The sequence below is a fragment of the Sturnira hondurensis genome, unplaced genomic scaffold (assembly GCF_014824575.4).
Source record: "Sturnira hondurensis isolate 20B ecotype Veracruz unplaced genomic scaffold, ASM1482457v3 Scaffold0015596, whole genome shotgun sequence".
NCBI classification, from domain to species: Eukaryota; Metazoa; Chordata; class Mammalia; order Chiroptera; family Phyllostomidae; genus Sturnira; species Sturnira hondurensis.
In genome coordinates, this window is record NW_028088227.1 from 11,898,688 (window position 1) to 11,910,801 (window position 12,114).

Consider the following 12,114-nt stretch of genomic DNA (forward strand, 5'->3'; position numbering starts at 1 on the left):
TGGCATGGCAACATTCATCTCATAACATAGTAATATTTTCAATATCTGGCACCCAGAAATTGAATACCTTTAAAACTCTGAAGTTATGACAAGATATGAAATGATATTTATGTTTATGGGTTGGAATATTACATTTTTTATGGCCTTCAGTAAAACTATTTAATGCAACCCAAAGAGTATAAAGCACCCACTGTCTGCGTTAGCTTGGACAAGATCAGTCTCCTCAACTGTAAAATAGGAATAATAAAAGTACTTCCCTCACAAACTCATTGGGAACATTAAAATTAATATATGTAAAGCCCTTAGAAAAGTGTCTGGCACATGGTAAGCATGCAAATGATAGCTATTATTGCTATTATAGCTACTATTGTTACTTTGTATAAAGCACTCTACTAATAGACTAGTACATGCCCTCTAGGAAGTTAGAGCCTAGTTGAGGAAACAAGAATAATACAGCATCCTGTGACGGGATACCGATACGAAGTGGTATTATACAGGTTTTAAGTGCTATAGTTCAGTTTGTGTAGTACCGAGCCCTGTAATATTGATTCTTCTGCACTGCCTTCAAACTCTTCTCCTTGAAGCATTCTTTGTCTCGATCACAGCACTGCCTTCCAGTTGGAAACCTGAAAGTTACCTTGACTCCTTGCATTCCATCTCTGCACATCCAGTTTCCAAGGACTGTCATTAGAAATAATGTCCATCCTTTCCGATCTCACTCTACTGTTTGCTCTCTCATCTCTGGCCTGAGTCTTCTGATTAGCTTGATATTTCCTAATCCTTGTTAACTGCTTAGACTCTAGTTCTTCTAAAAGGTGCCTGAAGCTGGGATTTGAACTGAAGGTGCAGGGAAGATGAGAAGATGAGGGCCAGTTCCTCTCAATGTCTATGCTCCTTCCTCTTTACAAAAAAGGCTTGGCAATGGGGTAGTGTTTCTCAGTTCTGGTTCTTTTTTATTTACAGTTTGAAAGCACCCTGGCTGGCATAGCTCAGTGGATTGAGCACGAGCCTGCGAACCAGAGGATCGCGGTTCGATTCCCAGTCAGGGCACATGCCTGGGTTGCAGGCTGGTTCCCTGCAGGCCAACAGCACGGGACACACAAAAGGCAACCATACATTGATGTTTCTCTCCCTCTCTCCTTCCCCTCTACAGATAAATAAATAAAAAATCTAAAAAAAAAGTTTGAAAGCATTTGGTACTCTTACTACTTTTCCCTTTTTCTTATATGTTGGCAATTTTTTTCCCTGAGATTTGATTTTCTAAAGATCGTTGGAAGTATGGTGGTGGACTGGTGGATGAACCCACACTACCAGCTGGGGACATTTTAGTTTCAGATGACCTTGTGCTCACCATCGTACTTAGGGTATGTGTCAGTGGTACCTCTATGAACTACTCGCCTGGGCACAGTGTTGCACCATTCTGCTTACTTGCTGCCCTGGTTCCCCATCCTGGCTCTTCCTGGCTTTCTCCTGTCTGTGGCTGCTCCACACTTTGTAGAGGGGACACAGGCACCAGAGAAGCCAGGGGGCGGGGAGAGAGCCAAGACTGTGGAGCCAGGAGCAAGAGTAGAAGCCGGGCCTCCCGGGAGGTGGGAGATAGGCAATGTATATCTTGAGATGAAGGGGGTTGGCTTATAAAGTTTTTTCAGTCACATTTGAAGACTAAAGTTCTGCATGATGGTGACAGTTTCCTGAGAAATTACTGCAAGTAGTCACCTTCAGACTTTGAAGTGGTTTCTAATGTTAAACCACTTGAAAATTCTTACTGCTAAAATGTCAGACAGTGAAGGCAACGATTTCTGCTCAGGGTGAGATGACAACCCTGGGTAGGGCTTTATCTGCATATAGCCCCCCAGTTAGTTGTAAAAGGTAAATGACAGAGCTCTGCATTCAGTACAAAGAGGCAAATGAGGAGAAGGCTCCTGTTCCTGTTCACAAAGCCTGTGTGGTCAGGACGGATTCGACTCAGGGTATCACATTAACTGATTACAGCAATCACACTGAGTGATCCTTGAAATGCTATATTTTGTTTAGCGTTTCTTTGTCTGAGGCATAGCAGGGCATAGAAAATTTCCATCAAAGGAGTTAAAAAAATTATACAGCTTTAATCTTTGATTCATCAAAAATCTCAGGAATTGTCTTCCAAGTGTCAGTTTGTGTGGGATACATAACCAATTCTATAAAAAAGTAAGTCCCAGGAGAATTAACTTACAAAAACCTATTTAATTTATAAGATGAAATATCAGATCTTTGAATGAAAAATAATAAGAAACTCCTCATTCTAATGTTAATGAATGAGAAAGTTATAAATTAAGAACATTTAAAATTTATCTGGAAAACTAATTCTCGTAGGAAAAAATGTAAAGAATAGCAAAGAAGGAAAATTAGAGCATTATCAACTAGGGAAACTAGGTATCATTCAAATTTCCCATTTTATAATGAAAAAACCTAGGCTCAGCGAGATTAAGTAATGTTCAACGTTACACAACATCAAAAAGATGACGATAAGCTGCTGCCTGCTGTGTGTCAGCACCGCGGTACGCACGCACTGGGTACGCACGCACTGGGTACGCACGCACTGGGTACGCACGCACTGGGTACGCACGCACTGGGTACGCACCGGGCAGCCGTGGAACAAACTCAGAAAGAGCTGCAGCTCTTACACCAGTGTAGGTCAATTCCATCCGAAAGTCTGTAACCCTTTAGTAATACGTCCCTAGACGTCTGAGGCGATCCGTAAGGACTCCCAGGGGCTACAGGCAGCTAACTGTGGCTGGGCCCAGGTTAGGATGTCTGTTTTTTTTTCATCTGAGACATTAGCATGACATCTTTGACAGATTAGAATTTCAGAACATGTTTGTCCAGGGAATGAGCATTAGAATGAGGCTGGAGACTTCTGTGAATTCTGTTCATGGCTGATTCTCCAGTGTCTGAAACAGTGTCAGGCTAACAGTGAATGCTCAGTGAAGGTTTGCTGATGAACTGACTGGATGAATGAAGATCAAAACAAATAAAGAGGAGAGTTCTCATTCCTTAGATGGTGCCATAACCATCTTTCTTAGTTTAATGGTTTTAGATCAGCTTTTGGTTGTAAATACTTTGGACACAGAAATACTTGTTCTGGCCTCTCTTCTGCAATGTTCTGACACACAGATACAGTTACATTGTATCAAGAGTCTCCTGTACAAAAATCAAGCATATCCACACCAGGGTGATATATAGTTGCACGTATAGCCAGCCCTATTTTCTGTTATTCCTCTTTTATTGGATTAAATTTTTATACAGATGGAAATCAGATTACAGAAGAGTCAGCCTTCATAAGATGTTACGAGGGGGCCTTAAACAAGAAGGAAATGGGAGAAGGCAGAGACTATGTTATTGTTTGCCTTGGTTGCAGGGTACCTCGTAAGCCGATTGTAAAAATACAAGCCTCAGGACCTTTATAGAACTAGCTGGTCTAATCACACCTCCTCTTTGGCTCCTGCACCCCTAAGCAAGCTTGACTGTAGTGGGTCCGCAAGGCCAATTTGAGAATAACAGTCTTTGTGAAACAAATGAAACAAAATCCACAGTCTTCAAAGATTATGTTCTGTTGGTTTTCTTCTTAAATCAGCAGATGGAGAGAAGGAGCTGTACTGAGCATCCTACAGAGTATATGACTCAGGGTTCACAGGCTCTGCCTTACTCCATTCCTTAATTTGAAGTAATTAATATTTTAGTTCCAGTGCAGTTTCACAGGTTCTCTGTCCAGACCTCACCCCCAAGCTCCCAGTCTGTCTCCTATGGTATGGGGTGGAAGTGTGAAAGCAAAAGTAAAATTCTAAAGGAAGCATTGTTTAATGTAGAATTATATTTGGGTTAGATTATTTAAACATCTCTAGTGGTTTTCTTTCTTTTAAAAGTGTTTATTTTTCAGATTTTAAAAATAATAAAAGATCATCATGAACAGTAATGGAATAACAAAAGGTATTAAAAATAAAAATGATAAATAATCTCACTGCTTCCACATAAACTGTATTTTCTTCAAGATTTTTATCTATGCAACATTTATGTTCTGGTGTTCACACACACACACACACACACACACACACAATGCGTGTCCTGTTTTTTTTTGAAAAACCTTTTTACTTACCTGTTTCTTTTTTTTCTCTTTCTCTGCTATAAGTTCAGCTCTTCTTTTAGCAATCATATCATCCTATTAAAGAAAGATATAAAAAATTTTAATGTATAATGATAAAATTACTTCCTATGTATTAATGTTACACACACACACATTTTTCCTGAAGTGGGAATAACATTTGGGTGAAAGGGTGGCACACATTCCAAAAAAGAATATGCTGGCAGTGCTTACGTCACTGCATCCTTGTACCTTGGAACCACCTGATTAGCCGTTTCCCTTTGAGGGAGAAATAGCCCTTGGAGACAGTCATTCTTCTAGAAACTTCAGAATTCCCTTTCAAATTTATTCCTTACTGATTTGCTTTCGGTGAAGAGATAAATTTTGTACATGAATAGGAAAAAACTTGAAGGCAATCTGGTGAAAATGTTTGATAATCTTTTATCAAGCTATTAAATATAAGAGCATGATAAAACCTAAAACTGTGTCTCACAAACAAGTGAGGAAAGCACATGCACTTTGGGTGTGCTCACAGACACGGTGTGTGGGTGGTCCTCCAGGATTTCCAGGGGCCTCTATATCTAATGCAATGAATACTTATCCTTTGACATGTTCCCAAGGTTCACATGGAAACTAATCAGCCCCACTCAGGGTTTGCAGCTCATTGGCTCCAAATCAGCAATTTGGAATATAAGGAAGAAAAAAACCACATCCAATCAGAACAGCAAGGAGAAAAAGATTTAAAAAATGAAGCTAGTGTAAGAAGCTCCTGGAACAACTTCAAGTATATCAACACTTGCATCATGGGGGTGCCAGAAGAAGAGAGAAAGCAGAAATTGAAAACCTATTTGAAAAAATAATGACAGAAAACTTTCCTAACCTGGTGAAGGAAATAGACTTATAAGCCCAGGAAGCACAGTGAGTCCCAAATAAGAAGAACCCAAAGAGGCCCAAACCAAAACACATCATAATTAAGATGCAAAAGGTTAAAGAGAAAGAGAAAATCTTAAAAGCAGCAAGAGAAAAGTAGTTAGTTATCTACAAGGGAGGTCCAATAAGAGTGTCAGCTGATTTCTCAACAGAAATTTTGCAGGCCAGAAGGGATTGGCAAGAAATATTCAAAGTGATGAAAATCAAAGACCTATGATAAGATTATTTTACCCAGCAAAGCTATCATTTAGAATTGAAGGACAGATAAAGAGCTTCCCAGATAAGAAAAAGCTAAAGGAATTCGTCACCACCAACCAGTATTATATGAAATGTTAAAGGGTCTTCTTTAAAATGAAGAAAAAGATAAAAATATGGACAATAAAATGGCAGTAAATACTTATCTATTAACAACTGGATCAAAAAACAAAATGAACAAGCAGAACAGAAACAGACTCAAGAGACAGAGAACATTTTGATAGTTGTTAGGTGAAAGGGATTGGAGGAATGGATGAAAAAGGTGAAGGGGTTAAGAAATACAAGTTGGCTGTTACAGAATAATCATAGGAATGTAAAGTACAGCACAGAGAATATAGTCCATAGTATTTTAATAACTACATATGGTGTCACATGAGTGTAAGACATGGTGGGATGATCACTTAGTATGTTATATAATCTCTGGGGTACACCTGAAACTATTGAAATATTGTATGTCAATTGTAATTGAAAAATAAAAAAATGATTTAAAGATAAAAAAATAAAATTTGGGAGGAACAAAAAAAACCCCACCTTTTATATTATTCCTTTTTTTAAAGCCAGAGTTTTACCATAAGTGCTTTAACTGTATAGTTGTGAAAAGTCACCTTTGCATTTTTATAAGAGAACACCATATATATATACCACAGAGAAATGCCAAATGCGCAGAATAACACACATACATATTTTGAGTCTATTTTTTCTCTAGACCCTTTCACTGAAATAAGTTGTGGTTAGTGGTTTAACTATTGTATGTCTGCTAAATGCCATCCCTCTTATGAGCACTGCAGTGTATGCATACTTTTTGTGCCCAGAACATACCTATGAAGCAGACAGTATTATTCTACTCCATAGGTGAGTTAACAAAGTTGGGGGGTTTAACTCATGTAATGCCACACAGCTAGTGGAAGACAGTGTGAGGAGATTCCAGATAAGGGAATGGAAAAGCATAGGGTATGCTGAGTGCTGCAGAGGAGGGCTTGTATTTGCTCTAAATAAGAAACAAAGTTAGAAAAGGGGTCTGAAACCCCTTCCCTTTCAAAGGTGATTTTAGTTTTGAGAAAGGCAGAAGTCACAGGGTGCCAAATCTGGGCTGTAGGAGGGCTATCACCTGGGTGATTTAATGTTTCACCAAAACACATTTTGCTGAAGACATGATGCATGATGTGTTGTGTGATGACGCTGCCAAGCACCAGTTGCCCATAGCTGTAGCCTTTTGAATCACTGAAATAGTTTCCATGGAGGAATGTTCAAGCTTAACACAAACTTTGATGCAGATTCATTGCTCTACTCGTTTAGTCACTTCGAATGTGACAGCCGCACAGTACACAAGCTCACTCAATGGCGTCTACTGCCCCCACTGACAGGTACAGTGAAGTTGTCATTGTTCACACATGCACATTCCAGTCTACTCTCCTCGGCTGCCAGGTTCCATCAATGTTGCACAAACCATTCTCATTATATTAACAATGGCTAGATTTTTTCCAGACAGGCCTCATTGTATACCCAGAAGTGGGATTGTTGGAGCATATGATAGTTGTTTTAAATTTTTTGGTGAACTTCCATACCGTTTTCCATAGTAGCTACACCAAGTTACATTCCGACTAACTGTGAAGTGCTGCTCCCTTTTCTCCACAGCCTACCCAACACTTACCTTTTGTCTTTCTGTAACAGCCATTCTAACAACTGTGAGGTGCTGTCTCATCGTGGTTTTGATTTGCATGTTCCTGATAATAGTGATGTTGAGTACTTTTTAATGTACTTACTGACCATTTGTATGTCTTCTTTGGAAAAATGTTTATTCAATTCATCTGCCATTTATTTGTTTATTTATTTATTTACCTCACTTGAGGACATGCTCATTGATTTTAGAGAGAAGGGAAGGGAAGAAGAGAAAGAGGGAAAGAAGCATTGATTGGTTGCCTCTCCTATATGTGCCCCAGCTGGGGACCAAACCCTCAACCTAGGCAGGTGCCCTGACTGGGAATCAAACCCATGACCTTCTGGTTTAGGGGATGCTTCAACCAACTTAGCCACACTGGTAAGGGCCATCTGACAGTTTGTAATTGGATTGTTTATTTTTTTGATACTGAATTGTGTGAGTTCTTCATATATTTTGGATTTTAACCCCTTATTGGATATACAATTTGCAAATATTTTCTCCCACTTGGTAGATTGTTTTTGTTGATGGTTTTCATTGCTGCATAGAAGCTTTTTAGTTTGGTGTAGTCACACTCGCTGACTTTCACTTTAGATGTCAAGTCCAAAAAAAAACATTGCCAAGGTCAATGTCAAAAAGCTTACTCCATATCTTTTCTGTGCTGTAGTGGGACTGGAATGTGCATGTGTGAATAATGACAATTTCATTCTACTAGTCAGTGGCGACAGTAGGTGCTGTTGAGTGAGCATGTGTACTGTGTGGCTGCTGCATTCAAAATGACTGCACAGGGAGTTCTATGGTTTCAGGTCTGATGTTCAAGTCTTTAATCCATTTTGGGTTGATTTTTTTGTATGGTATAAAATAGAAGTCCAATCTCATTCTTTTGCATGTGGCTGCCCAGTTTATGAACATCATTTATTGAAGAGACTGTCCTTTCCCCACTGTATATTCTTAGCTGCTTTGATGTAAATAATTGATGATATATGTGTGTGGTTATTTCTGGGCTCTGTATTCTGTTCCATTGATTTTTTTTAAAGACTTTATTTATTTATCTTTAGAGGGGAAGGGAAGGAGAGAGGGAGAGAAACATCAATGTGTGATTGCCTCTCATGCATCCGCCGCCGGGAACCGGGAACCAGGAACTGGCCTGCAACCCAGGCATGTGCCCTGACTGGGAATCGAACTGCGATCGTGTGGTTCGCAGGCCCACGCTCAATCCACTGAGCTACACCAGCCAGGGCTCTGTTCCATTGATTTTTGTGTCTAGTCTCCTATTGAACTCTTCTGTTGAATTTTTCAGTTCAGTATTGTACTCTTCAACTCTGTGATTTCTGATTGGTACCTTCTTATATTTTCTGTCTCTTGGTTGAAATTCTCATTTTGTTCATTTACTGTTCTCCTGACCTTGCTTACCATCTTTATGACCATCATTTTGAACTCTTTATCAGGTAAATCATTTATCTCCAGTCCAGTAAGCTCTGCTTTTGGAGTTTTATCTTGTTCTTCTGTTTAAAACACAGTCTTTTGTTTCTTCATTTTCTTTGATTCTCTGTGTTGGTTTCTGCACATTAAATAAAATAGACACCTTTCCAGTCTGGACAGAGTGGACTTATGTAGAAAATTAACTTTTAAAAAAAGATTTTATTTATTTACTTTTAGAGAGGGGTAGGGAGGGAGAGAGAGGGAGAGAAACATTGATGTATGGTTGCCTCTCACACGCCCCCTGCTGGGGACCTGGCCTGCAACCCAGGCATGTGTCCTGACTGGGAATCAAACCAGTGACCCTTTGGTTTGCAGGCCAGCACTCAATCCACTGAGCCGCACTGGCCATGGCAGAAGATTAATTTTATTGATCAGCCTGGCCCTCATTCTTGGTTGTTTCTCAAACCTTTGTGATTGCCCAAGATACCTTCTTCGTTCTTTGTGGCTCCCAGTAGTTGAAGGTGAGCTACAACCCATCAGTGTCCCAAAGGGAAGATCGCAGTCAGCGCAGGCTAATGGGAGGTTAGACTCTCAGGCAGCAGCTCTTTTGACATGGGTAATAGGGGTTCTTGTTCTCCCAAAATACACGCCTAAAAGGTTCAAACTGGCTCAGCTAGTTTCTGTGTTTCCTTCAGAGGGAACTGCTTTGTTTACAGATTCAGTGTGTCCATAGGAGGAGGTGAGTTCAGGAGGCTCCTATGTCTCCATCTGGGGCCAGAACTCAGAGCACTCTAACTGAATGTCTATCACACTTAGTTTGTCCATTCATCAGGTGAAGGACACTGGGTTGTTTCCACTTTTTGGCTATTATGAATAATGTGATTATGAACATTCATATACACATTTTTTTGTGGACATATTTTCATTTCTATTAGATAGATTCCTAGGGGTGGAATTGTTCAGTTCCCTATGACACTATGGAACATTTTACGGAATGATTCTCGTGTTAACAGTTTCAGAAAAGGTGTTCTAAGATACTATCTGGATCTTTTTCACTACAGGCTTTACATGACCTTTATGGATGGTGTCACAATTTCAGGAGCTAGTGAAAAAGCCACTGATAATTTTACTTCTCTCTGTTTTAAGGCCTGCTTCACTTGCTGTCTGTGTCAGCCATAAGGGTACTTCGGTGCTACCACTATCTTTAACTTGCCTTAGAGAGAGAAGCATTAACACAATGATAATCACTTAGGCCTCAAATAAGTCTTAACTCTCTAATTATAAGAACTCTTTTATAGTTGATGAAAAATGTTTTCATGCTGACTGTGGTATTAAAATCAGAAACTACATTTTTGTAAAGACCACTTTATAAACTGAATAGATGCTGAAAAATGTACTCTCATATTTTTTACAAGAGACATACCTTGATTTTTGCCTTCATTTTTTTAATGAGTTTTTTCCTTTTTAATTTTGTCTTTTGTTTCAGTCTCCACTTTTCAATTTGAGGAGGCAGGAGGCGATCAGAAATATCTTGATCTTCCACTTGTAGTAAAACAGCAGCATCTGGGAAAAATCCATGTTCCGCCAGTAACTGGGCTTCATCCGGATAGCGTGGGAAACCATCTAATATAAAACCTGTGGAACTAGGTACACATGTCACAGTTTACTTAAAATATTATAAAGATTCAAAATGAAAAAAGTTGATAAGTCTCAACTTTATATAAGATGTATGAGTAATTTTAAAAGTGGTATCTTTTAGTTCTTGTAATGTTTCTACTTATATAAACATGATGTGTCTTCTCTCAAATGTATTAAGTTGGATTAAAACTCTAACATCTTATACTTATATTTACAATAGAAATAAGTTCTCTTTAACTGTAAGTAGCCTTAATATTTGATGAGAATTCTCCGCCAGCAAGGAGTGCCCAGCCTCACGAATGCGTCATCCTTCATAAACAGGCAGATCTGGCCACCCACCTTCACCGGGCATCCACTCCTTGGTAGTCTTCCACTTAGTGATGCTTCCTTTCCTCAGACAGTTCACACCCTCTTCCCTGGGTCCCCTCATGGCAGTTATTTGTGTATCTATCCCGGCTCATATATATTAAGATAATTATAACCAAATAGGATTATCAAACTTGTTTGACTATGATGAAACTTGAAGAATCATGAATATAACTGGACTGTTAACACACTTTCATTGTGGAGTAACTACAAAAGAATCAGGCTTTTTGAGAACTTGCCTTACGTAATTGAGAAAATCAATAGTGGTCCCCTTTTGAATGAGAGTTTATCCTGCTCATCTAAAATTTGGTTTGCTTAAATATTTGTATTAAATATGTTTTCTTCTTAATATAAACAGGAGTATCATGAACATTTGATACTTTCCGCCCTTAATTGGCATTACAATTTTTTCTATCTTATTAATGAGCAAATTTCCATCAAATGGCCATAGTAGGTGTCCTTTTCTTTAGAGATGCCTTCAGCATCATCTCTTTTGTGAGGAACAATTTCATTCCTACTCTTCCAGCTGACACTTCTTTGTCTAAATCTTCACCTTTACACCCAACCTGTGTTCTGAGTTTCACTTAGAATTTTCCAAGAGCTGTTTAGTTTCTCTATCTCAGTGCCCCTCAGGAGTTACAGATGCATTGTACTGTCAAAACCCTGATTATTGTTCATTTGTCCACACTGTTGTTCCTTCTAACTCAAAACTATTCAGGTGGCACACTTCACAGACATTTGGACCATTCCTTCAATTCCTTCTTGGTTCTCAAAAATACAAGCTAAGTCCTGGCATGCCCTGGTCTGTACCCACATTTCCATCTCTAACATTATACCTTCATTCAGGCTCTTAGGATATCTCTCCAGGACCAATGCAATGCCCTTTTTAAAATGTATTGATTCTTTCCATATTATAAAAGCAACAAATCTCCTATAGAAAATGTGGCAAATACAGGAAAGCATGAGAAATGCAAGATTATCTATAATCTCATGTTCCAGAGGTTATTGACATTTTGTTTTTCTTTCCAGTTTGTTCTTCATGTGTCCACCTCTCTATCATATCATAAATCATACTGCATCTTCTTTTTAAACTTACCATGAAATGCCATTTCTTATGCTATTATGAATTCTTTGTTGTAACACATTTTAATGGTTGTATAATATTGTTATTTTATTTAGGCTTGTACAACTTCACACTTAACTTTTAATTCTTCAAATCATATGCTTTTAAAAAAATGTATGGTATGAGGTCAGGAGCCAAATAATAAAAAACAACTCATGACTGCTATTGCAGGCAACCTACCCAAATTTACTACAAATACTGATCTAATTTAGGGAACAAGACATTACAATTAAAGTTGATGATCGATAATTCCCCTCACTCTTTTAGGCCAGGGACTGAGTGAAAGAATATTCAGAGGAGTGCGGGACTGGCAAGTTATTTGAATTCTCTATGATACAGTTTCCTTATCTCCAAAATGAGATAATAAAAGTTCCATCCCATAGGGTAGTAGCAAGGATTAAGTAAATTAATGTGAATAAAATATAGTGGAACAGTACCTGGCACATAGTAAGTTCCATGTAAGTGTTTGCTTATTAGTACTTCGAATATTATTTCACTTTCTTCTGGTGGAAACCAACACAAGAGATTCTGGTTTAGGAAAACAAAGTGAAGTTTGAAACTCTGCTGACCTGGAGATTCTTAGACTTGTCCTGTGTGGGGTCAGGC

General features: G+C 38.7%; 1 protein-coding gene across 1 annotated transcript in view; it reads right to left on the minus strand.

Moving 5' to 3' along the window:
• The window catches only part of AK9 (adenylate kinase 9), a 115,661-nt gene that overhangs the window by 25,165 nt on the left and 78,382 nt on the right, over positions 1–12,114 (minus strand). The window contains exons 27-28 of the mRNA XM_037065033.1: positions 9,805–10,024; positions 4,133–4,195 (exon numbers count right to left, since the gene is read on the minus strand). Of these exons, the coding sequence (XP_036920928.1) occupies positions 4,133–4,195; positions 9,805–10,024 (283 nt within the window). The remainder of the gene's footprint in view (positions 1–4,132; positions 4,196–9,804; positions 10,025–12,114) is intronic.